The sequence below is a fragment of the Vanacampus margaritifer genome, chromosome 5, assembly GCF_051991255.1.
Source record: "Vanacampus margaritifer isolate UIUO_Vmar chromosome 5, RoL_Vmar_1.0, whole genome shotgun sequence".
NCBI lineage: Eukaryota > Metazoa > Chordata > Actinopteri > Syngnathiformes > Syngnathidae > Vanacampus > Vanacampus margaritifer.
Genome location: NC_135436.1, coordinates 22,395,236 through 22,422,267, shown reverse-complemented (window position 1 = coordinate 22,422,267; position 27,032 = coordinate 22,395,236). Strand labels below are relative to the sequence as shown.

Genomic DNA, 27,032 nt, shown 5'->3' with positions numbered 1-27,032 from the left:
CGGGTTTTTGTTCCACTTCCGCCACATTTCAAAGGCCATTGGTCCAACTGATTATGCTCTGATCTGATTGGTTACCCCGATCTGTCGGGGCAGGTACAGAATGGCGGAAGGCGGAATTGTCATTGCCAGGCCAGCAAGCAAGCAAGCACCGAACGACAAGCGTTGAAACATCGCATGGGATAATACAACAACGAACGTTCATCAGTTTTGATTTACTATACAATGTAAGCGTGGGTACACTCAAAAGGAGCATATTTGCAAGTAATTGTCGTTAAATGTATACCTTTTGTGCATCTTCAGTCTTTCTTTGTTGCCGATGGAAGCCACCCAAGCAGCTAACGCATCCTGTGGCTACATGATTTACGGTTAAATATAAACAATAACAAAATGTAGAATAAGTACGATCACAACTATAGTCGCATGTGATAAACTGTTTGTGAAGTTTGTAAATACAAGACAGTAAAAGTATGCAGTAAAAGTTAAAAGAGCTAACTAGCAGAAGTAGGCGTTGTCATTCTTGTTGTTACTAATCATTCCGTTACATGGAGACAGGAAATCATGGTTATCAAATTTTAATGGTAGTTTCTATGCCATGTGTATTGCTTGAATTGATATGAAATATTTTATTATTTTGCCAATGTATCTAGATTTAATTACAATGTTTTCTTATACTATATTTCTAACCAGCAATCGTGTCCAAGCAGTCAAGAAGATGGATGGTTCAATAAGTGTTATTACCAATCCTTCTGTTAACGTGCGTCTGACGACCACCATATCCTCTTTTGTGGTGACAAAAAGGTTTGATAGAGGCATTTCCATTGCAGAACTGAAGGTAAGCCTATACCTATAAATGTACCTCAAATGATCTGTCACCTAACATCCTCAACTGTGTTAATTATTTCTGTTTTTATTATTATTATTATTATTAGGGCAAACTGGAGATGGTGGTGGGTGTTCCCGCCTCCAGCATGGATCTAGAGTTGTTCAGCACGTCAGATACGTTATTGCAGAAGCTGGACAACGACAACGCTTTGCTGGGCTCTTATCCTGTGGATGACGACTGCAGAATACATGTATGTACGGGGCTGTGATTTGGTTCCAGTGGTTGGGATGGAGAGACAGAATAGAGGGACAGAGGATAAATGGAGAGAGAAAACAGGAAAGAGGGGTTGAGTGAATGAACAAATAACCCACCCGGGCTGCTGGGCAGGGCAACTCTTGGAGCGACATTGGTGTAACATCCTCTCAATAAAAGCAGGCCAGTATAATCACAGATTTGCCACACTTAATTTTCTGCTATTTTCTGCTTGTGTATTAATTGTGGCTTTTAAATAAGACACCAATAAGGCCCAATAACTTGTGGTGAAACTGTGTTATTTTACTGTATTCTATTATTTTGAAGGTCTGGCTTTTGACAGGATGTGTTACAGAGATGTTGCCCAAGTGTTGGCGAGCAGACCAGGAGGATGATTGCTTTGTAGTTTATAAGTTGTTTTTTTTTGTTTATGAAACCTAGGGCATACAAAAATAAGGTTTCACTGTAGTTTATTTTTTTAATATAATAATAATTGCCTTTTGGTAGTTTTTGTATTCATATTTTTTTTTAATGTTATTAATATTTTAGTCATTTGCAACATATTGTTTAACCAATTATTTAATGAGATATAATATGAAATAAATAAAAATTGAGTACATTTTAGGGAAGGGGGGACGCAGCTAAATGAATATAACAAATAAAACAGGAATGTTGATAATCGGATTAAAGAATGGAGTAAACCATATGTGAAATACCCAAAACAACAAAAATCGAAACCAAAATAAGTACGATAATAAAACGTCGTATGTATCCTGGAAAAAAAGGTGACCGTTATGTTTTTTAATGATCTGATGAGATTTTGGGTGATGCAAATTATTACAATAATCCTAATTTCCACTTTCTCCTGCTCAGGTTTTAATTCATGACCACGCAGCTGCATTAGCTTTCAACATGTAGCTCAAGTGTTTTCCATTTTGTCTACCTGAAGATAAAACATATTTGAAAAATGTAAATACTGTATCTAGTTTTCCTCTTCAGGTTATTGATCAAAGTGGGGGCCAGTTGGGAGAGTTCACCGACGTCACCAAAGTGGAGAAGTTTGTTATGTCGAATGAGTCTTATGAAAAGAGACCAGGCAAGTGAGCTTTCTCACTAAGAGCACACATCAGCCTACCTATAGCCTGTTTCACGAAAAGATCACCATAATTAGTACATCAGAGCCATAACAGATCACGTGTTTATCCACTTCAGAGACGGCGAGATCCTTCATGAAGAAGCAGTGCCTCGGCCGTTACAATGAGGAAGAGATGGCCAGGAAGAAAGCCGAGAGTGCTGCGAAGGAGGAGGAACAGAAGGCGGCCGCTGAAACCATTTCCGTGGGCGACCGATGCCAAGTCCAAGTCCCTGGGCAGCCCACAAAGTTTGGCACTGTCATGTTTGTTGGTAAGGCCACATATACATGTTTTTATCACGATTTTACCCTTCCCTGACCAAGAAGGTCAAAAACTCATCAATCTTACAAGATTCTCCTACAAGATTATATTTTTGGGATGTTTTAAGAGTGGATTTGTCACGATAATAAGAGTCCAAAAACTGTCAGGGCCCACAATCTTAAATACTAAATCTGTTCAGTATTTATGACCCTTTGTTGTCAGCTGTTTTATTTTTGCTTGTATTTCCAGGCACAACAGATTTCAAGCCAGGCCATTGGGTGGGTGTCAAGTACGACGAGCCATTGGGGAAGAACGATGGCAGGTTGGAGTGCCGTTCTGCACGCATTTAGCACACCTGATTTGTTGTCCTTTTGCCTAATTTGACTCTTTTTCGATTTGTTTGCAGTTGCGAGGGGAAGCGCTACTTTGAGTGCGAGAAGAACTACGGGGCGTTCGTCAAGCCGCTGAACGTGACCGTGGGAGACTTCCCGGAGGAGAATTACGGTTTAGATGAGATGTAGGACTCTGTCGATAACTCATTTAATTTGCTTTTTCAAGAAGGCATGAACCACAAACAGTGGCGTTTGAGACGACAGCTTTTTTTTTTGTAGCTTGAAGTTTCTCATATTCTTGCCAATGCAGCAGAAATAACAGACGTAATGTACGTTCTTGGTTATACAGAATGTGGTTGCGCATGGGATTCTATACATTACTTCCTTGTGTGCTTCAGGTATACCTGTTAAATCACATCATTGAAAAAATGTACCTATCTTTCTTATCCTTGGCTTCATTCATACCAGTGTGTATAAAAGGTGTTCTCTACATACTGTATGTGCAAATGAGTGTGTACAACAGAAAGATATTTGTTTCCAAACAATATTTGTGTGTAAAGTAATTCCGCATACATCAAGTCTCCATGTAGACGCATTGTGTATTTCCTATTATTTTTATATTAATGAATTCCTCTCATTGAAAACGTTTGCACTCTCAACATGTGTTGTGGTTTTATTGGACTTCTGCAATGGAAATCTTAAATTTAGCTAAATGATTAATAGGCAAGAATTAGTGCCCGCATGCTGCAAATGGCTGTTTCTTAGTGTTTTCATGTGTAAATTATGGCAAGTCACACCTCTGTTGTCAAAATCAGCCAGATTGCCATAGCTTTAACACAATGGACTTCAATAGTTAAAATGATACCCGATACCTGAGTGAGGATAAATGGTAGGATGGCTAATTTGAAGATAAAAAAATTGTCACATGTTTCTTAATTTGTCTATGCGTTGAATTAAATCAACTATAATTCACATTTTACTTATATCACTACGTATCATTGTTAAAATGCTTTATAACTAAAATAACGACATAAACATAATTAGAGAATATATGTAAAACCCTACAGGCAATTGCAAATTAATTTTTTGTAGCTAATGATGTCAGGGTTTTTTTCCCCCCTGACACAGAAGAAATGTTTTTCTTACATATGTTTTGATTAGAAGAGGGGTGCTTTACAGTAGTTTCAAAAGCCATTTACATTTAAAGGCACGTTTAGTCTTGTACGACCAAACATGGTCAAAGCAAATCACAAAACGTCACAAAATACGTAAAAACGCGTTGTCATTTTTCGTCTTAGGCCACACCCACCACGCCGGTGGCGTTCCTCTCGCGAGATTTTCCAGCGAGGTAGCAGTGTGCTTGTGTGCGCGACAGAGACAAGGAAAGATGGCGACCCCGGAGAGCCAAGTCACTAAAGCGGCCGTCAGCAATGGCGAGGTAAACTCAGCGACTCCCACTTTGACATTCTCGCTCTGATTGTGCTTTTCGGTGACAGGAGGGTCACTTTTTCGTTCCGACGTCGAGTGTCACGCCGTAACCGTTTGAAGCGGCCGAGCGACGTTTGCCAGTGCCGGTTGCTTTCAAAACGCGTCTCCCCCCTTTGCCCCGTTCCCCCTCCTCCTTTCTCCGGTGCTCTTATTGGCATATTAACGCTTATCGGCGTGCAAGACGAGGGGTAGCGAGAGAGTGATACTGATGGACACATCCCCCTTGGAAGGACCACTAAGGTCGTGGCTAACTCGCTCTCTGGTGTCAGTTAGCTATCACAAGGCCTCGGACGAGAGAACCACGCAGCCTCGGGACGGTCCCCACACGTCTTATTGCAGGAGAGTGATTTAAAGTATTGCCGCAATAAAAATCGGGGGATGTAGAATATGGCTAATTATTACGTATTCTAGATACGTGTATTTACAATAACAGTGGTTGTCTTCAGATTTTTGCATTTAAAAAAATATACAGTATACCGTTTTTGGATTTGGATCATACTGCCTGGGCTTTTATTGTAAATTGATGTGCAATCATCCCAGTAAGTATCATCTATTTGTCTAAAGGGAAATAAACTGGAATATATGAAAAGTTTAATATTTCGATGTCGATTCCCATGTCGTTAACAAACACAAGACATAAGATAATCAATATTACGATAACAATTTCACATGTATTATTTATAAATGTTTTGGTCTCGGGTTGTAGCATGAGAGACAGATAATTTATCTCCTTATTATCGTTTTTAACGTACTTAAACACTTTGACTTGCAGCCTTTTATACAGTCACAACAATTTTTCAAAATTCTGATTATTCTGAATCACTTAAACTTTGCATGTTTCGTGAGACGTTATGTAAACGTGAACTGTGCTTAAGCATGGAACTTACCTAGACATTAAATAAATAAATTATACATTATATATAAAAAAACATATACACTATACATTTATGAACTGACCAAAAATATTGAGAGATTTGTCACTTCCATACTCGCTGTTGTGATTTGAAAATTGCATTCTACTATATTGCGATGTCAATTTGAATTTGATGATTCAGCCCTACATCAAGTCTCTCAATATATCATGAAAGAGGAAGGATAAGGAATATGTAAGTTGAAGCACTCATTACAGGCATGTGGTTATCCATCACTGTTGGCAGTGGTCACTCAATTCGCTAAACGCTTGATTGCACAACATGAAAGGGTGATCAAACAGCGGTATTTATTTTTAGTTTCACCACGTTGGACCCTTGGCTTTAAAGTTGTTGTTTTATTGTCGACCAAGTACATGCACTACAAATCTCGGATGTCGAAAAACATTAAAAGGTGAGTCGAATTTAATATTTTATCGTGAAGCCCTTTTTCTCAGTTGAGGTGCCACAAAACAAAAATATTGCGTGTAAGTCACATGTTTCTTTTCCCAAACGCTTGTTTTCTACCCCTTACGGTCAGGAAACCTGTGTTTTTACTGAAGCCAACCCATGTTTTATTGCGTTGAGTGAGAAATGATTTTTTAATTTTATTTTTTTGTAAAAGAAGTGAGTCTAGTCTTTGTTCTGGTTGGTTCCGTGCTTTCATCATCACAGAATAAAATATTCATTGGGTTTTGAAAGAGAAGTCCAAATTCTGTGATGTCATTGGCAGTGAGTGATGTAATTTATTCACTTTAAGGTTAAAATGACTCAAATCTATTTCTCAGTGGCTTAAATAACACATTTCAAAAGACATCTGATCTTGTAAGAAGCCGTTTTGACATGAAGTCAACCATGGCAAACTGAGCTAATGTCCACTTTTAGAACCAAAGAGCTGGTAGCTAGTTATGACTAGCGTTGCCTTAGGTGATAAATGACCATTACAGCTAATTAAATTCAAAAACGAGTCAGCCTGGGGACAAAACTCATGTCTGGTCTTTTCTGCTCTCAAGTTGAGGCTTGGCTTCTCCACAATTTCAGGAAGTGAGCAAAATGGAGCAATCAATTATTACATTGTTTCCATTGTTAGATTGAGGTTTCAACTTACTTGATAAAAAATATATTTAGTATTAAATCAGTTTAAAATGTACTTTTGGTTTGTGAGTAACTGGTCAGTGTATGATCATCTCTCCCATGGTGTAATCAATTAAACCCATGTTTCCTCTGCTTTAAAACTGAGTGTCTTGTGGAAATAGAAAAGTATAATTAACCATTATAAGAGTGCCATTTCTCAACTTCCCGATTTGTTAATTTTTAATCCTCGCGCACCTTGTTGAAGTTGCTTATTTATTGTCTTGATTGAACCTCCTCAGATAACTATCCCCGTGTGTGAGTGTGTGTTTGTTTGTTTGTTTATTTGTGTGTGTGCTTGTTCTGAAGCAAGCTGGGGACATGTCACACATCCATGCCTCGTGTAAAACAAAATCCATTTGCACCACTTCAGGGCTGTAAAATGTTATATATGAAGAATTGGTGACTTATCTCCAGACCTTAAAGCACTCACTTTTCTCGTTTTAATAATTTACCTGCTGTACCTAACTGCCATGTCGTATCTCCACTTGCCAAAGACAAACCCTTTCGTCTCGCATGTGTTGAAAACAAAAGGGGGAAGATTAAATGTCGAGATAGCAAACGGGTCCCATGACTTTACATGTGCTCTTGTGTTTTGTCTATTGTGTCACTTGAATAGAAAAGTGGCCTTGTTTGGGGTGGTAGACACTGGACAATTATTTATTTATTTTTTACATCATTGAAACGAGTAAGTTTGCCAAAATTTCTTTCATCCTTATATTGACAAATGTAACAACTTGGATCTTAGTCGATTAGTCACCTGTTTTTGCCTCACGGATCATTTGATTCCCAGAATTAATTTAATTAACTTAAAATCTACTGATTGTTGTGTTCTGAGCTAGTATACAGTTGTAAATGTACATAATAAATGTAATTGGTTTCCCGCTAATCATACAGGAGAAATGTGTGCAAATAAAACAACAAAATCAATGTAATGTTACAACATCAACATTCTGGAAAATATTAGCTGTAAAAAAATAACAATTGACTGTTTTTGATGGAAAGGTATCTCAGAAACCACAACACATAACGATATGATTCTGGTTGACTGAGCTGGGTTTACTCTGACACGTACCATTTCCGCAGAAGCCATTTTAACGCTACATTGAGCATGTCTTGTTTTGTGATGCAGGTTAGCAGTAATGGAAGCGCTGCGACAACAGACGGCCAAACAGTACAGACGACTGAAAATGCAGAAGACCCCCAACTGCAACAACAGCAGCAGCAGCAACAACAACAAGCGCCTAATGCCTGGCAGGTCATTAAAGGAGTGCTATTCAGGTACATACAGGCAATATATATTGGGGGGAGTAATTTAAAATAGGGATAGACCGATAATCGGCCCGGCAGATAATCTGTGCCAATATTCAGCATTTTATCATCTGCTCTGAGTCAGCGGCTGTTGACTCTCTGCAGCATTGACCCGCCCACGGCACCATCTGATTGGTTGCTCGTGCAGTGCTAACAGCCAATAAGCAGCAATTAGCGGCTATTAGCGCGCAAGCTAACGACTAGCTCGCGGATTTAAGGTTTTTTTTTAGCGACTATTTGGGAGTTATCCCAGGGTTAGCGTGTGGGTGAACAGTTAGCCCACGAGCTAACAGTTAGCTCGCGAATTAGCAGCTAATTGGGACTTAGCGCTCGGGTGAATAGTTAGCCCACGAGCTGACCGTTAGCTCGCAAATTAGCGGCGGTTAGCCCATGAGCTAACCGTTAGCTCGCAAATTAGCGGCCATTAGCCCGCAAGCTAACCATTAGCTCGCAAATTAGCGGCTATTATCCCGCTAGCTAACCAGCTAGCTAGCAAATTAACAGATGGTCAGCCCGTGAGGTAACGGTTAGCTTGCGGGTTTACCTAATCCCTTATCCCGGGGTTAGCGTGTGGGTGAATGGTTAGCCCACAAGCTAACAGTTAGCCCGCGAATTAGTGGCTATTTGGGAGTTGACATTATAGTTGGTGCAAAAGCTGATGGCAAACAAAAAACCTTTAACATGGTGCAAATCACAAAAGCTGTTTAATAAACATGTGCTTGAAGGCATTTAAGCAGTTAAGTGCTGGAGTTTTTATTAGTATTTTATTATTAAAAATTTTGACACCAAATTTTTTTTTCTTGCAAATGTATATCGTTATATGTTTGCTGCCTCCCTGACCGGCCCTAAAAGTCGTTTTGGACAAATTTCCCCTCCAAAAACAAAAAACATAAAAGAAATACCTATATATCCCAACATTTTCTCTTAAAATGGCATGAAATTAATGGCAAATTTCTTTTCTCCTCATTTCTATTTCCCGATCAAAAAATGGCCCCAAGAGGACAGCCACCGTCGCTAGTACCAATACCTTAAAATAAGGTCGGGTGCTGACCCGATATCTGTACTGGCCCATCCCTAATCATAATAATCTGTAAAACGTTCCCCCCAATCAAGCCAAGTGAACTGCTGTATATTCAAATTAGAGTAAAGCAACGCCATGGCACTGTTTGACTGCTGCTTTTGCAAGAATCATCACGTGAAACGGTTAATCAGATAAGCGGCAAACTTGTTGTACCACTCATCATGTGGTTTACGCTTGTCATTTCTCTGAGTTGTTTTTATGCAGGCCGTGTCAAATGCCACAGGTTGCCCACTCGTGCTCTAAGCCCTGCCAAATATTTTACCTTTGTAGAATTTTTATCATCTGGGCCATCAGTAGCTGGTTCCGTCGAGGGCCGTCCACTCCAGACCCCAACACACCTGCCGGGGCACCCAGAGTACCCAGCAGGAACCTCTTCACTAAGGACACCCTCATGGTACTATAAATATTATAAAGGTGTCTTTGGACACACACACACACACACACTCATCTAATTAGAAATTGGAACATTTAATTTAAGATCCCCTTGTCACTTGTATTTGAACAGCAACGAGTCAAAACAGCCCCCTGTGCATTTAAACAACCTTATTTTCTCACCCTGCCTGCAGGATATGTATGTGTACATCTCCCAGGAGGAAGTGTTCACCGACTTCAACAACACAGATTCTCTCTTCTGGTTCCACCGGGACCTAGTCTACGGAGACTGGTCCACGGGGGATGACGGGGACGGCTGCTATGAGCACTATAAGGAGATGGCTATCCCTGAGGTGAGACCGTTGGAGGCGGGGGCGGGATCAGGTGGAAGAGCGTTTGCAGTCAACTCCCACTATTTGCAGGGAATCTAGACACCCCCCCCCAAAAAAAAAAAACAGGGTAGTAATTCTCTATAGATACCATAAGATGGCAGCAAAGCACTTTGAATTGATTTATTTACTGTGGTCTTCAACATCACAAAAAAGCATCAACACCATACAATCTAGAATGTACACAATTATGAGACCATAAATGATGTTAAATACTTTCATGGACCTTTTTTTCCAGCTGATAGCATGGGTTCCAAAATGACCTGTAAATAGGATTTGCCCATGCCAAACCGCTAATATGCAGGATAAACTTAATTAACTAGCAGATGGTTGCATGTAAGTGATATTTATTTAACTTTTCTTGTTGACTTGTAGGCGGTGCAGCAGAACGGCTCCCTCTATATGCACGTCTACTTCACAAAAAGTGGACTGCACCCGGACCCGACGCGCAAAGGGCAGTATCGCAGACTGGCAACGGTTCATGCGTCACAAAGTAAGTTCATGATGTCCTCCAGATTTTAAGCATTCCATGTCCGTGGTTGAGGTTTTGTGTTCACTGTGCCATTTTGGCTTTCAGTGCTAAACAAATTCAAGCGTAGAAAGTTCATGAAGACCAAGAATCTACTCACAGGGGAGACGGAAGCAGATCCAGAGATGATCAAGGTGGGGGCGCCATTTATGTCAGCTTTCATTCCTACAGCGGCGTCGTAACCCGAGTTCCTTCACAAGTCGGGATGCGTCATATTGGATCACTAAGCTTTTGCTAACGCGGTCATAAAGGCATGACTCCTTCTTGTGACTGGCTCCAAGTGATCACTTATATCATTCCGACGCTCCAAAATTGCATTGTTTTTGTTTCTGACTTAAAAATATTTACATGAGGGGGAAAGATCCGTTCTCTGTGTCACCTCGCATGTTGCCTAGTATCCTCCTCTTTGCCATATTGACCACAGTCGCTGTGTGGCGATTTAAAAAAAATTAAATAAAAAATAAAAATAAATTCTTGGTGTTGGCCAAACTGACCAAAGTTTGTGCATTCTTCACATCTCCGCAATTTCATCTCCTCAGCGGGCAGAAAGCCACGGTCCAGTGGAAATCATCTCACACTGGCACCCCAACCTCACCATCAACATGGTGGACGACCACACAGCCTGGGTAAAAGGCTCGGTCCCACCTCCGCTAGACCAGCGTAAGTTTCTCCACTGCGACTCCTTTTTTTTGGAATGTTTAAGATGAGTTGAGAGATGCATTGTGACACCCCTCTTCCCCTCCGTCCACCAGACGTGAAGTTTGATGCGGTGAGCGGCGACTACTACCCAATAGTGTACTTCAATGACTACTGGAACCTTCAGAAGGACTACTATCCCATCAATGATACCCTGACCACGCTGCCGCTACGCCTCAACTACTGCCCGCTGTCCTTGTGGCGCTGGCAGCTCTACGCTGCCCAGAACGCTCGCTCGATGTGGAACTTCTTGCCCGAGGACACCTACGAGCAGTCTGACGAGGATCAGGACTCGGTCAAGGTAGGGCGAACCTTGAATTACGCCTCTTAAATGTAGAGTGTAATCTTCTTGAATGTAACCGCTTCAAATCAAATCGTAGTCTTAAGTTTAAATTATTTTTGAAGGTGGCCCTACTGGAAACCAACCCTTACCTCCTGGGACTCACCATCGTGGTCTCCATCGTGCATAGCATCTTCGAGTTTCTGGCTTTTAAGAACGGTAAATTCACAACATCGCTCACCTCAGTTTGTCTGGACACTTCCCTCACTATTTTCATCCGCTTTTTCCTTCCCAAGACATCCAGTTCTGGAACAGCAGGCAGTCTTTGGAAGGCCTGTCTGTGCGCTCCATCATCTTCGGAGTGTTCCAGTCTCTGGTGGTGCTGCTGTACATTCTCGACAACGAGACCAACTTTGTGGTACAGGTCAGCGTCTTCATCGGCCTTCTGATTGACCTCTGGAAAATCACCAAGGTCATGGATGTCAAAGTAAGTCATAACTACACGGAGGGTTTTTGTTGTTGTTGAGTGTTGCTGTTCTCTATAATCAAAACCCGTTTTATCTTTCCACAGTTGGACAAAGACAATAAAATCGCAGGACTGCTCCCGAGACTGGTGTTCAAAGACAAGTCCACATATGTGCAGTCTTCCACCAAAATCTATGACGATGTAAGTCAAGAGCATTGCCAAACTACTTGAGACTTTTTCTTTTCTTTGAATGTGATGATGGTGTGCTGTTATGTGACTTGGTCCCTCCGGTTCTGTTCCCAGATGGCCTTCAAGTACCTGTCATGGCTGCTCTACCCTCTGTTTGGCTGCTATGCCGTCTACAGCTTATTGTATGTCGAGCACAAAGGCTGGTACTCATGGGTGCTTGGCATGCTCTACGGCTTCTTGCTAACCTTTGGTAAGTAAGGTAACAATGTGTCATTGCGCTTTGTTTTTTCAGCCAGTGGTACATATGAAATTCTAAATTTAGTTAAATAAATCATTTGGCGGGAGCCGATTGACTGTTGCTTCGCAGCCGGACATTTTTTGTTGTGGAAGCTCCCATGCATTTGGGGACTTTTTAGCCACAGGTGCATAAAAAAAATTGAAATGTAGTCCAATAATTGTAAAACACAATCTATATTAATTGTGTGTACTGTATTGGTACTGCTTTTTCGAATTGCAGCAAAACTAGTAGCCGACGGCGGACCACTCGTGAAAACGAGTTGCGCAAGTTGCTCGGTGTCTTGGATCCCTGATGCTTTTCTGCTTGCGTCAAGGTTGCACGCTCATTTCTCCCTCTCTCTCTCATTTCAGGCTTCATCACAATGACGCCACAGCTCTTCATCAACTACAAAATGAAATCAGTGGCCCACCTCCCATGGAGGATGCTCACATACAAGGCGCTGAATACGTTCATCGATGACCTGTTTGCATTTGTCATCAAGATGCCCATGATGTACAGGATAGGATGCCTCAGAGACGGTACATCTATTTATTGTTAAATCTGAATTAACACAACTATCCATTTGCTGTTAGTACTTGTACTACCACTGATCCCATGTTGTGGCATGGTAAATTTATTTATCACAAACCACAGATTAGCATCTGTAAAGCGGTATGTGGTTTATGGATTAAGAGACATTTTTTTTACACCAGAAAAGTGTTAAATTGGAAAAATTAACGAGTGGTGTACGCAAACAAATTAGAAGAAAAAAGACAAATATGGTAAAACTACACTCTAATTTACGGTATCAATTGTTAAATTAATTTTTACTTAATCTATGAGGAATTTTTTTTTGTTTTTGTTAGCAATTGAGTTCAATGGAGCTGTGAAGACGACGAGCGTTATGGAGAATTGAATATGCACAATAAAAGGCCTACCCCACTGAAGACTGTCAAATCAAAGCCACTACATAAGAACATACAGTAAACACTTATGTCCTCTCTGCAGATGTGGTCTTTTTCATCTACCTGTATCAGCGCTGGATTTATCGAGTGGACCCCAACAGGGTCAACGAGTACGGCACCAGCGGAGCGGACCACCAGCAGGATAACACTGCAGAGGCCGGTGCCCATCCGGCAGCCATCACAGACAAACCAGACAAGGAGAAAAAGAACGAATAAGCAGGACAATTGACGCCCGCCCCCCCATATTAGGCCTCCCTGGCCCTCGGCGCCGGGACAGAGAGGACTTGTGGAAATTAGGCAGGTGGGGTCGGCTGTCGTGGACATTGCTTAAAAAAAAAAAATGCAGTTCAACTGTCCTTCTGATTCCTGTATGGATCCACAGAGAATCATCTTCATTGTTGACTTGGTAAATTTAAAATTTTCTTCCCCGCCCTCTCCTATTGCAGTTCAAGTGAAGTAAAACAAACCGTGATGTACTGTATTCTGTTTGAGTTTGGGAGGGTACAGTGTCTTGGATATGAGGCTGGCAGAGATGCGTTAAGACATTTTTTTGTATACATGGAAGAAAGAAGCCACGTGAAGCATTTCTTCTTAGTGTAAATCCATGTGAATGTTTTATTTTCATTCCACGTGAGAACAGAGTTGATGTTGGAAAACTGGAAAATCACCTCGGGATGATGCCAACGGGAAATTAGCAGCAAGACCGTGACTACAACCTTTAATTTGAAACAAATTGTTAATGTTCTAAACTGGAACAGAAAAAAAAGCAGCCTTGTTGGTATTAATATAAATATTAATATTGTCAATGAGTTGTTTTTCCCTCACTGACTCATTCTTTTGTATGTCCTCAACTTGTACACAATTCCAGCTAGTTTGAGTGCCAATGTCCAAAGTGTCTAGCAACATCTAATTTACAAATCTAACATCGGTAACCCCCACCGGCTGGGTGTTTTCATCTTGACACTCCAAAGCAGTTCCCATGCATGCACAATAATTGCTGTCTCGTTTTTTTTTTTCATTGTGAAAGCTATGAATCTTTCACAAAAGAAAGTTCTATGTTGCTACATATTGAATTTTGAGCATTCATGTTTATAGTAAAACGTAAGTGTGTTTGAAAATGACTACACAAAGACTTTTATTTTCTCTACTTACTGCGCAAAATCAATAAATATAATTCATGTTGCTAAGTAGTATTACAGTAGAAAAATAACTTGGCTGAAATAATACGTTTTAGTATGATGATTGACTCGTTTGAGTCAAGGGCCTCTGGCAGTTAATTTTATGTTTATTTCACAATTTGCAAATCAGTGCAGCACATTGAAATAGTGTTTACCAGTTAGCACATCTGGCTCAGTTATGAGATTTGGGGTTTGCATTTTTTCTGTGTGAGTTTTAACGTGGTATCCTTCTACATTCCAGTGCCATGAGGGTGGATGGGTGTCCATATCAATGAGTGTGCTGGATATTTTGCTTTAAAAACTCCCATTTAGATCCTCCAGTAGGATTTTTCATGTCAGCACTGTATAACATTGCTAGAGATTTTATTTTTATTTTTAAATATACTTTATATTTAATTAATACCACACTATTTAACTGTGGCTATTTTCATCTTACTTTTACACCAATGCTCAATCTGTGCATGGTTTAGTTATTCTACTAGTAACCCAACCATCTCCTTCCTGGAAAAGGGTCGAGCTTCCCTCCACTTTCACTTTCAATTTCTTTTAAAAGCGCTGTTACCACCAAATCACCTCCAGGTGTCGCTCCCCGATCACGATGTAGTCATTTTATAATTTTCCAACTCCATGCCACACTATAAAGGCAAACTCTCATAACAAATAAAATATTTTGTAAGAATCTAGTTTAGCTAGTAGAAGAGTAAAATTCTACGATGTGTATTTGTTTTTTTATTGAAAATATAACTTTATAAAAACGTTGATTAGAATTCCCGCCTTGATGGAGTCGCGGTAAGATGACGTCACATAAACGCGTAGAAAATCCATCCAAATATCTGAACCTGTAAAGTGTCGAAGAAAAACCTCTCTAAAATATTAATTTTCCTTTTTAAGAACGTTTATATTGTTTTCAACTTCGTAAACGTTTCTGAATTCATCGTTAGTTTTACGGCTCAACGCGTCGCTTCCGCGACTACTGTTGTAGTTTGGCAGAGACGGTCGAATAGTTGGACGATGAGCAAAGTGACGTTTGGGGATTTCCAGTGCCGCGAGCAGCCAATCGGCGGGCAGCTGCTGCGGAAACGCCGAAAGTGCTGCAAACTGTCTACAGTACTCGAGCCACTCGTCGTCGCGGTCATCGCTGTGCTCACCTCACATGGCTTTGGAGGCTTTTGTAGACACCATTTAACCCGTGCGGTGGAGGACTAAAAGTTAATTTATTGAGAGTAAAACCACCCATAGTGACTCTTTTGATACCTCTTGGAGACATGGACATGGACGTTTTTCACTGTACTCCCGGTAAGTGGCCTTCAACGTAGGTGTATCAAGATGTGTGTGTGTGAGATGACATCATTGCCCCCCCCCCCCCCCCCCTCTCGACGCGACACACCCATTGTCAACTGTGGAACACGTTTTGTTATTGTCTTTTCGCTTGTTCATCGATTGTTTACTTTCTGTTTGTCCCGCAGAAAGAGGACTGTCAGACTTTGGTGAGTGGAAGACTCCCTCTACTTTCTCTCTCTCTCATTTTGTAACGAAAATGTTTTGTCTTGATTTTAAAGATGTTTTGGTTTTTCGAAAATATAATTAAGAATTTAGTTTGAAATGATGACTAAATTCAATGTTGTTGTTTTTTTACAACATTATAGTTTTAATTAGTTTTATGTTATTTTATCCTGATTTGTGGTTTTATTGTATTTAAGTTTGACTAGACAACAAAATTTGAGATACATCTGCTTTTCAGTATTGAAATTCAATTGGAATGAAATCACTGAATTTCTGGTGTGTGAACTGTTATCTTATGACGCATCTCCTCCCAGGTGCTAACAAATTACTCTTACATCCCAGACCTCATACAGGAGATCATTACAGAGGACCACACAGGCATATCCCTCCCCAGACCGCCGCCCCCTCCTGCCGAGCTGCGCAGCCAGAACCACAGGGTGCACCGGCTATGCTCTGCCTCCTCCTCCTCGCCAACATCTCAGCCGGTGCTGGTGGCGAGAGGCACCGCGTGTCAGGTCAGTGTTGTAGTTGGGATTGGTTGCACAGTGGGCGTCCGTATTAATACAGCCTATTAGATCATGTGATCAAAGTGGCTTATTTTTAACATTCATCTCTAGAATGAATGATGGATATTGTTAGAAAGTGAATCAAATATGCTTTCAGACTGTGTGACATGACTCATTCAGAATTCAAGCAATGGTGCCACCGGGGTGTGGGGGTGGGGGCGTGGGGGGTTGAGCGAAGAAATGGCCTTTTCATCCAAGTCCAGAGAATAATCCTGTGATTAATGACTGTAATGATTTTGGTTTGACCGCTTTGGTTAAAGTTGAGTCTACATGTCACATTACATTAAATGCTTTGACTTTTCATATTACTTTATGGTTTTGACTCTAATGGTGCATTTTCCTATATGCTTGAAGAGAAGGTGACCTAAATAAACATGGAGGAAATGGGATTATTTTATAAAGATATACATTGTGATACACAGAATAGAACCTCTTCAGGTTGTACGGTTTTCTGACCAATAATTTTCTTGTACTTAAATTTAAGATTGAGAACATTTTTGAAAAATCTGATCTCTTTCACTGGATACTGATCAACTGGAGATTGTGTAATCTGTCTCGATGATGTGATCGGATCTGGTGAACTCTAAAAGAATGTTATAAAGTTACTTAAATGTTGTCTGATGGCCACAGTGTGACCCTGGGATAGTATACACATATCCATTACGTGCAACGGTAAGAATTGTTTCCAAATTTGAAGTCGAGCAGCATCCTTGAATGGATTGTTGTCAACTTTTGAGGTTTGACTGTATTTGACATTTGAGCCAAGTCCGTTAATTACAATGGAATATTTCACTTAATTTGTCTGATAATTATTTATTAATAAAAAATAGTTATATATATATATATGGTGTGGTGTATTAGTGATGGTCAGGAAAATTAAATCATTAGAGAGCACAATGAACCTTCAGTATTGATACTTTTTGTGATTAAAAAAAAAAAAAAATTCTGGGTGATGTTCTGTGCTGTTTTTCTAATGTAAAATTTGAGATTAGCCTTCATAAAGATTTGGAAACACTGCAGGAATCTGCCAGCACTAACCCAGTAACAACACTTCAAACAGGGACCGGCCATTACACTTGTTGTTTGGACTTGATTTGTGTTGGGAGAAATCATGTGACTTCTCGGGGATGACGCCGCAGCACAAAAGCAGTCAGGCAGGTCTTACCATAAACCATGTGGATCAGCAAATAGGCTGTGTTTGCGGGACGGTTGTCAAAGTGACGTCACAATAACGAGACTCCGTGGAAGGAGTTGCAAAGCCAAGCTTGTAACATGACTCCTACTTTCGTTTTGCCCTCCTCTACCGGCCAAGCCCGCCCGAGGGGGTGAAAGGTCACATTCTTGGCCAGGAGCTGCTCTCCCATTGGTCGTCACTGTGAGCCGACTTCCTATTTCCTCTCGGCTGGCGCTGCTCAGGCCTTTTTGTGTACCGTGTTTTGGTTCAAGCGAAGCGAGCTGGTATGAGCGACAGGAGCATGTTTTAACCTCAGGCCTGATGGTACATTGAGAGGCAGCGTCTTCTTCTCCCACCCCTGCTGCTGACTAGACTGCTGCTCGTCTTTGTTCCTTGGAGGTTGGATCGTTTGCATGTTTACTGCATGATGTCATATTAAGCGCGGGTCACGTGTTTTTAGGTGAATTGGAAATTTTGATGTCTGGTTTACAGGGTGATTGTTGATTTGGCAGTTTTACGCTTGTCAAACATATCAGTAGTGATATTTGAGATTCGTTTTAGGCGCTTATACCTATCTTTCTATTATCCATCCCTCCATCCAAGGGGTGTCAAAATTAATGCGTTCATTTTGAGTTAATTTCAAGTTCTTTTAACGCCACTGATTTTTTTTTTAATGCTCGATTACTTGGAACGCCTGTACTGGGGGAATTCCAGTCCAGCAGACACGTCCATGTCAAAATTTAGCAGTAATGAATGTAATAATAATGCGTAGATTTGTGGAGACGGGGGTTGAGTTGTATATTACAATTTTAAAAATGTTGAGAATTTCACAAGTTACTTCATGTTAAAGATTAGCTCTTAATATGAAAAGAAAAATGTACTGAGCTGTCACCGTCTTACAAAGGCAATTGTGCCATCTAGTGGCCGAGAAAATGACCTAAAAACAAATCAATATCACACTTGTTTTTTTTATAGTACAGTACATCTTTTTAATTTTAACTCAGTTTTATGAATTTTTATGAAATTACTGTATCAATGACTAAACGATGCAGCCATATTTGTATTAGTTTAATTTTTTTCACTTTTACGCTAACAAGAGTATGAAAACTTATTAAAAAGTTTTATTGTACATTTAGAACAGATATAAAATTTGCAATTAATCGTGAGTTTAACTATTGAAGTCATGCGATTAATTACGATTAAAAATTATAATCCCCTGACACCCCTAATATATACATAATTTAGTGCGGTCTGATGAGATCCAATACAAGAGCTGCATCCAAAATGTTCCCTTTTACAAAGTTAATAGTGATCAGATCACCAAACAAGTCATGTACTTTAATAGTTTTGATTTTATTTTATTTTAGTCAAGTTGCAGCTTCACCCCACCGCCGCAGCAGCTCTGCTCGCCCCGAGAAATGTCCCAACGCCCGCCCGCCCATCCTCAAGCCGGCTCCTCCCGCCGCGGTCGCGTCGCCCAGTGCCCGCTCACCTCAAAGGCCTCCACCGCCAGCGCCGGCTCCTCTAAGTGCCGGTCCGGAGTAGAGATGCTGGAGCGCAATCTGGACAAGCCCAAGATGGCGGTGGTAGAGCAGCCCAAGGAGCGAGGCATGAGGTTTCGCTATGAGTGCGAGGGCCGCTCAGCCGGCAGCATCCTGGGCGCATCCGGGTGCGAAAGCAACAAGACTCAGCCTGCCATCGAGGTATGGAAGATGTGACAGACACCCCCAGTCATTTCCACCACTTTTCAGTGTGAAACTGTTTTTTTTTACGCCTTTTTACCAGACCATTTGGCAACAAGTATGACAAAATGGAGCTGGGAGATTGTGGCTCAGTCAAAAAAAAAAAAAAAAGTCCACATCAACAAGGACGTAATCACACCTGGCAAAAATCTACAGAAAAACGAGAAATAATAGACACAAAAAATCTGCGTATAATTGATTTTACGTTATATAGGCCTACCATGAATTTACAGATCCGGCCCACTTGCTAATATATTTTCCTCTATGTGGTCCCTGAGCTAATACTGAGTTTGACACCCCTGTGCTAGAGCATACAGAAGGCTTCCATGCAGCCTCTGACCTGAAGAGGTTGCTCAAAACAATGGTAGTTATTACAAAAAATGGCCAGCAGGTGGCAGCAGAGTATAAGAGATCAACCAGGGCCATTTTGCAGAAAAACTCCCCTTTCCCAGTGTTTTCAACAGGTTTGTGATTAATGATGAAACTCAGCTATATTCTAATGCTAATTGCTGCAAAATGGCAATAGAACACAATATTCTGTGGGCCTTGCAAAATCAGTCAAAATCCAGTGAAACAGCCAAGAGCGAAGAGGGTTGCTTCAGTGAAAATGGCTGGGAGTGAATGCGTTAATAATAATTGATGTTATTATTATTATTTTTGTTAACTAAATTACTTTTATAAATATTATTAAAACATTGTTAACAATATTATTGTATATGCATTTTATTCATAATACAGCGCAGTGAGTCACCCGCACACTTATTTCATACCACTTTCAGATCCAAGGTTCCACTGATGGCTTGAAGAAGGTGACGGTCACCGTTTCCCTGGTGACCAAAGACCCCCCGCACCGGCCGCACCCGCACTGCCTCGTGGGAAAAGACTGCCCGATAGGATCGGGTATCTGCGTGGTGACGCTGAACCCTCACAGCAACCGACGCCACAGGTGCAGGCAGCCATTATCTCCAGACATGTTTTGTTTTTGTTTTTTTGCATGTACAGTATTTGTTATCGTTTTTCATTCTCCGCCCTTTAAACACGCCTTCTTCAACAGTTGTTTGACCGCTCTGTGTAATTCGACAGCTTCGCCAACCTGGGCATCCAGTGTGTGAGGAGGAAAGAACTTGACGTCTCACTGCAAAAAAGAAGAAGCCAGAATATTGACCCCTTTCTAAGTAAGACGAACGCACGCACATCCTTGTGTGTGTATAATGGGTGTGTAATGATGATCCGTTCATCTGGTCACCTAGCTGGTCACTCCAAGGGCATCGAGGACATGGACATGAACGCCGTGCGTCTGTGTTTCCAGTGTGAGCTCGAGTGGGAGGACGGCACCACGGACAGTCTGAGCCCCGTCGTGTCCAACCCCATCTATGACAAGAGTAGGCAACACACACACACACACACACACACACACACACACACACACACACACACACACACACACACACACACCTTTGAAACTTTTTACGAACCCTGACGAAAACCCTAAATTAGCTTACATTCGCATGCATTTGTCGCTCAGTGAGATACAGGGAACTTTTCCTTCATTAATTTAAATTTCCGCTTAACTCTTTGACTGCCAGACGTTTTCAGAAAAGGGATGCCGTGGGTGCCAGACGATTTTAAGCATTTTGACTGATCTTTCAAGGTCCATAGAAAATTATGTGTTTGGACTATGGAAACACACATACAACCAAATGAAAGATTGGACTCTCATCTTTCATCAGAAAAAAAAGTTTGTTTCTACCTTATTCCGTTTTTCGGTAATCAACAATAGAAAATGGTTAGTTTCACCTCTGTTTTGAAACAAACGTCTTTTAACGTCTTTGGCACTCCTCCATAGGATTTTACTAAACGTTATTTAACGTTTTTGGCAGTCAAAGAGTTAAGATAAAAAAATAGCTGACAATGGGAACTCCCTACACTTTTTATTTTTTTAAATAAAGGGAAAAAACATATAGTTAAGAAATTCTGTTGAAATTTTGGAAAACTTGATTTACAGAAAAATGTACAGCTGCCTGCAATTTTTGTTATAATTTTTAAACAAATTTTAAAATTAAAAGAAAAAGTTTTTATTTTTTTTATTTTGACATTAATATTTTCTCTTTTACTTGAAATGAATATCGGTTATTTGCCTTGAAAAAAAACCCCATCGGTCTATTACTAATCATGATAAAATATTTTCATGAATCGCGTTACAGGAGTACCATCACCAATTTTCTTTTCTGATGCTCATGGCGTGCACGATTTGCTTTTCCCTGTCAGAGGCGACCACGACATCCCAGTTAAAAATCAGCCAGCTGAACCAGTACTCGGGACCCTGCACCGGCAAGACGGAGATCTACATGCTGTGCGACAAAGTGCAGAAAGGTACGACGACCGCGTCATCTGCTCGCCGAAAAATAGGCTCGGCTAACACGCCGACTGGCTTCACCGCCTGCAGACGACATCGAGATCATCTTCCGGCGCGGCTCGTGGAAGGCAAACGGCGAGTTCGCCCAGACGGACGTCCACCGGCAGATCGCCATCGTGTTCAAGACGCCGCCCTACCAGGACCAGGACGTCACGGAGGAAGCGGAAGTCAGCGTCACCCTGCGCCGGCTCTCCGACCAGATGGAGAGCGAGCCGGTCGCCTTCACGTACCTGCCGTATAATCCGGGTCAGTCCAAAAAAGGAGGGCACTAGCTACTTGGTCTGCTACGGTCTTGCAGCAAGTGCAAACCTGAATCCACACATCTCGACAAAATATTTGTTCTAAATTGTAACATTGAATTAACAGTTCAAATTCAATTAAAAAAACATACGGCAAAGACAAAGAAAAAAAAAGGCTTGTATTGTCATCTCACAGCTGTGGAGCAAGCGTAGACCGGATTACAACCATTTTATTGCCCCTTTGCCAACACTGCAGTAACATTTGTCTGTTGTCCAATCAAACGACAGTACCGATGTAAAGAACTTTTCCACTTTCAGATCCGTATGAGGTGAAGCGGAAGAGGAAGATCAAGTCCGACATGAGCTTCCAAGAGAAAGCCAGCGTAACCGGTGAGCATCACGGCATCGGCGCTACTTTTTTGACCCGAATGCAATTTTTCAAATCGCAATTTAATTTGGGTTATTCAGTCGAGTTTGTTTTATGGATATGTATATTTGATTGATTTATTTATTTATTTATTTATTTATACAGTCCCTAGATATGTTCTTAAGTGCATTTCACAAGTTTATGTCATTATTTGATGAAACATGAAAAGTCGACGTGATAAAGCCACAGAAGACTGAAAGTCTTTCATATTAATTAATCTGCATTTCATTTACTGTAAAACTAATCAAAGACCAAAATATTTCTGTAAAAAAAAAAAAAGCCTAAAATTCAGAAATTTTAATTTTGGTCCTTAAATGTTGTTGTTTTTTAACACCCTGTTTTCATCCCAGGTCTAAAATTAAATTTACCCAAGTCTTAAAATTCTTACACCCGCTCATCCATCTGTAGTAATTTTGAACATTAATGAATCCAAAAACAAACAGCCGTGCGCTGACTGCGCTCTTTGACAGATGAAAATGTCATTTGCACAACGTTGCACGCACGCTTGTCACACCTTGTCACAATAAAGCTGTCCTATGTGGAAACTTTTATTTTGTAGGTGCCGCGGGAAGTGTTAAAATAATCTTCATGACGTGCGGGGGTTGGGGGTGTCAGCTGCAATTTGCCGGTTTACTTTTCAACAAACTTGTCTCAATCACATCTGAAAGGTGTCGCGTTGGTAAACATTGATAGGCATGAAAATCACAATTGTTGGTCTAAAATTTTTGTCCTAATGGTTTGAAAGAATTTCAAAAAGGTCTAAAATGTCACTTTGTGATTCCTGCATGAACCCGGTATGTATAATAAATCTGGTATAGTTTATTGTAATACAGATTTTTTTTAATAATCATATAATTATTCACAATATTGTAGAAAAAAAATCAGGATTATTATTAATTATTTTTTAATAATTATTACCCCTACTGTCTACCATCATTTCTCGTCTTTATGACAGCCGACGAGTGCGCAGCCGCACCGGAACAGTCCTTCCACTTCACTCACGCGATGATGTCACCCTGCTCGGCCCAGCCGGGGCCCGCCCCTCTGTCGGAGATTTGCTACGCCGAGCCCCCGGACGCCAAAATGGACAGCGAGGAGATGGCCCTCCTCAGCCAGCTGATGGAAATGCCCGCCTTCGTGGACATGTTTTCGGATACAGCCGGCGCCCCGGCGGTTCCCGACGCCAACCAGGCGCCGCCCTTCCCCAACGTGGACGCCAACCCCAGTCAGAACTTCGGCCTGTACACGCAGGACTTCTCCCATTACGCCGACTTGCAGTTCAACATGCTGGTCAACGGGAACTGGGACATGCAGACCGAGCCGCCGGCCAGCCCGTCCAATGCGGTGCAGGTGAAGGTCGAAGATGATCTATGAGGGAAGGAAAGGCCGGGAAATAGTCCGGACCACGGTCGCCGGTTAAAACGACGACGTCACACTTTCCCATTTCGTTTCAGGTAACGATATATTACATTCGCTTTACGTAGTTGAGTAGTACGTAGATTACATAGCGGTAGTAATCAGGACTTGTTTATGCTGGGCCGTGCTTGCGTATTTAAGAAAGGAAAAAAATCTTAGCCTCATTCCCAGACTGAGCCAAATCCCGTTTTTGAAAAGTCATTTTTTTTCCCCACCTAATGCATTTATCTCGTTCTTAGCTTCAACAGACTTCTAATTAAAGGTGGATAGCGTAGACACAAATTGTACCCACTACTTTCTTTAGGTACTTCAGAATAATAGGACTCAAGTGAAAAGTAGTCCTCCAAATAATTACTTGAGTAAGACGAAGTATGCAGCGGAAAAAAACACTCAAGTAAGAGGTTAGTAACTTTTGATTTTTTTTTCTTTTTTTGCATTAAAAGCATGGACATCAACGAAACAAAAATATAAAAAGGAATGTACAAATTCAGATATTGCCCAACAATATCAATATTACCAGCAAATCACCATAAAAAAAAATACAGCAAATCCTACATTTAAAAAAAATGTCTTAAATTAACTTTTAATTTTGCAACCGTACAATAGGCTCACCAGGCAAAGAAAAATTGCATTGTCGTTCGTTTTTCTCTGTTGTTTACTAGGTTTTGCAACGACTTCACACGTTCAAGACTTTCCATCTATGTGAGACTGTGTGGGCATTTAACTGCCAGGCTCCATTAGATTGCTCAAATGGAGTCAAACATCAGTAGTAATTCCGTTGGATTGGCCATTTGACAGTGCCCAAGCGGAAGTCTTATTTAGAACAAAAAAACTGAACATGTAGATTGCGCAAGCAGTAATAGATTAATACTTTTATAGTGTAAGGTAGCTCAATGTAACACAGTAAAGGTACTTTCCCTCAATAAAAATACTCTAAAGTAAAAAGTATGTTGCATTAAATCTACCCCAGCAAAGTACAATTGTACGGTACAAATATCAAAAATGGACCTAAATGTAAAGCAGTAAATGTAGCGTTCCGCCACTGCTTTGTGTGAATCCAGTAAAGTCACACCTGCAACCAGCATTTTCCGAAATGAAGCCTCCATCCCAGTATTTGTTCACTAAGATACATTCTCAATGTCTTACCAGCACAGCCACACCAAAAAACAGCTACATTTACATTTCAGTTTGTTGAAAGTAATGATATGGAACAGAATTTTTTTTTTTTAATTCCCAGTGTTAAAACATTATTTCCAGATTTAGCCAAATCCCTTTGTCGAAAATGTATTTTCCCTTAAATAATGAATTTGCATAATATGCATTCCTATCTTAAACTGCCTTCTAACGAATGCAAAAACTAGTAAGTGCCCTAGTAACAATCACCTCATTGTGACTTTCACAATTTCCATTTTGTAAGAAGTAACAATATTTTCCTAAAGTCTCGCTCCTGGGTCCTGGTTCATCTAGCTGACCTGTTCCAGGAAATAGTCTGTTCCAAATCACACCAAAATCCAGCTACGTTCACATTTACTTCATGTTTTTTCATAAAGGTTTATGGTTAAGGTTAGACTTTGTTTACATGAAGCTACACAAGCATTTTTCCCACCCTTAAAAAAAAAAAGAGCCTTTTTCTGGATCGTGTTTCGTTTAACCCCCTCCCACCCCCCATTCCAACACTATGTACAGACAGCCTTGATGGAGTCATTTTAACTTAAAGCGCCCGCTAATTCATCGTGAACGCCTTGCTGGTCATGGCTTCAGTGAGACGGAGCTGGTCAGCATTGCCAAATATTTCTGTATATGTATTGTGTATAGTGTTAGTTTATTCCATAAATTGTTGTGTGACTCAAAGATTCGGAACTTTTTGTTATCGGCTGTCATTATTGATTAATGGGAGGTTTTGAATTCCGCTCTCATGGAACTGTAGTGTTAGTCAGTGCACATAAACAAACCTGTCGAACATTCCTATGTTAACATTTATGACGGGAACAATAAAACATGTCCGAAAATGTCCCAGCCAGTGTCACGTCATCATCGTCTATAGGACACTATTTCACTTTACACTTCTCAAAAATTTGAAAAAAGACGTGAATATGTTACAGTAAGAAGAGCCTACATTGCACAAGTTCTCATTCTGGCTTCCAAGTAGCTGCTGCTGCCTGCTTTGTGATGACTCATTCGGTCTTTTGTGAAATGTTACATAATCCAGGACGCAACTTAATATTTATTGCTTTTCACTGTCCTCAACTGCAATATACATTAGTGTATATCGTTTTCATTGGTTACTTTTGAACAGCTCTACTTACTGCTCTTCATTTTGAGCAATAACATAGTGACAAAACCTAACTTAGTGTGCTGTACTATGTTTCAATGAAGTACTGTACATACAGATGGGTTACACATTTAATGAGCTGATCTGGGACCGGTGTCAGTACCAGATGTGATCGAGCTGCCAGATTGTATTGGGGTCGCCTACCGATGGCGTCACGCTACAGCATTGGCTAGAGATAACCCGTTTACAATTGTTCAATAAAGTTATATGGGGGAAAAAATCCGGTTGATGTCAAAACATTGGAAAGAAAATATGAAATATGTCATTTAAATAACAAAATGTATGGACTGAAATTGTCAAAACGTAAATAAACCAAAGAATATAAAAGCAGGGGAAAAATTATAGATTGAAGCGCCGTCGACCTTGCCGATGACGTCAGTACAGCAGCGCTAACGAAAGCGAGTTCACAAGTCACAATACATCACAAAAAAAAGTCTCAATGATAATAGGACCACATTAGCAATCTAAACTGACAATATTTGTCACATCTCAGGCAATTTGTGTATTTATCATTTATTCAATATATGTGGCTTTTATATCATTAGGTTTATTTACGTTTTTGCAATTTCAGCCCATACATTTTGTTATTTAAATTACATTTTTTTTAATTTTATTTCCAATGTTTGTCGTCAATTGGATAATTTCTAGCCAATCCGGTAGCGTGACGTGTTTATTAGGCGACCACGATACGATCTGTCAGGCCGATCACATCTGGTACCGACACCGGTCGTTTTCCCCTTGATAGGGGGGGCTCCTACATTCTGGGCTGCCCGCCAACCGTTTACACACGCATATACACAGCTGCGTGGACATCCTGTCTTTTGGAGTGCAGCTGAACGTCTTTAACGGCTACAGGAAACGTCATCCTTCAAAAGACTCACTTGGGGTGTTGTCAAAATCCGCTCACGAGAACTACTAGTGTGGAACGATTAATCGAATTCAAACAAGACATCACAGCGTAGTAGAATGCCATTTTTAAGGATGGATGAAGACGAGGCGGGAAAACGTATTTTTTTGTCAGTTGATAGGCTTTTTTTCTCTTTTCTTTTTAATCTATGTACAGGCTATTATATTTAGGTGGTGCAGGTGTGCACTTTGTTGTGTGTATTTCTAATAGCCACATTTTTCCGTAAGTTAGATTCCAACACCCACAGGA

General features: G+C 40.7%; 3 protein-coding genes across 5 annotated transcripts; all 3 read left to right on the top strand.

Moving 5' to 3' along the window:
* The first annotated feature begins 83 nt into the window (after positions 1 to 83).
* On the top strand, positions 84 to 3,460 carry tbcb (tubulin folding cofactor B). Its single transcript, XM_077566993.1, has 7 exons — positions 84 to 224; positions 688 to 832; positions 930 to 1,073; positions 2,075 to 2,171; positions 2,288 to 2,479; positions 2,719 to 2,791; positions 2,876 to 3,460. The coding sequence occupies exons 2-7, from the start codon at positions 713 to 715 to the stop codon at positions 2,988 to 2,990; spliced, it is 741 nt and encodes a 246-aa protein (XP_077423119.1). The 5' UTR covers positions 84 to 224; positions 688 to 712; the 3' UTR covers positions 2,991 to 3,460.
* A 648-nt stretch (positions 3,461 to 4,108) lies between these two features.
* On the top strand, positions 4,109 to 14,004 carry clptm1 (CLPTM1 regulator of GABA type A receptor forward trafficking). The gene is made up of 14 exons (XM_077566741.1): positions 4,109 to 4,239; positions 7,461 to 7,609; positions 8,991 to 9,114; positions 9,287 to 9,445; positions 9,857 to 9,974; positions 10,059 to 10,144; positions 10,550 to 10,670; positions 10,763 to 11,007; positions 11,112 to 11,205; positions 11,283 to 11,473; positions 11,558 to 11,653; positions 11,756 to 11,891; positions 12,290 to 12,457; positions 12,927 to 14,004. Exons 1-14 carry the CDS (start codon positions 4,189 to 4,191, stop codon positions 13,097 to 13,099), a joined length of 1,911 nt encoding a protein of 636 aa, XP_077422867.1. The 5' UTR covers positions 4,109 to 4,188; the 3' UTR covers positions 13,100 to 14,004.
* A 1,147-nt stretch (positions 14,005 to 15,151) lies between these two features.
* On the top strand, positions 15,152 to 25,557 carry relb (v-rel avian reticuloendotheliosis viral oncogene homolog B). 3 transcript variants are annotated; one of them, XM_077566881.1, is made up of 11 exons: positions 15,152 to 15,357; positions 15,528 to 15,548; positions 15,907 to 16,079; positions 18,672 to 19,007; positions 19,826 to 19,992; positions 20,130 to 20,221; positions 20,297 to 20,428; positions 21,315 to 21,419; positions 21,493 to 21,708; positions 22,020 to 22,091; positions 23,084 to 25,557. In XM_077566881.1, the coding sequence occupies exons 1-11, from the start codon at positions 15,327 to 15,329 to the stop codon at positions 23,500 to 23,502; spliced, it is 1,764 nt and encodes a 587-aa protein (XP_077423007.1). In that variant the 5' UTR covers positions 15,152 to 15,326; the 3' UTR covers positions 23,503 to 25,557. The 3 variants fall into 3 exon arrangements, with proteins under 3 accessions (XP_077423007.1, XP_077423009.1, XP_077423008.1); XM_077566883.1 differs by lacking the exons at positions 15,152 to 15,357; positions 15,528 to 15,548; positions 15,907 to 16,079 and adding an exon at positions 17,465 to 17,703; XM_077566882.1 differs by lacking the exons at positions 15,152 to 15,357; positions 15,528 to 15,548; positions 15,907 to 16,079 and adding an exon at positions 17,465 to 17,764.
* Positions 25,558 to 27,032: the final 1,475 nt, after the last annotated feature.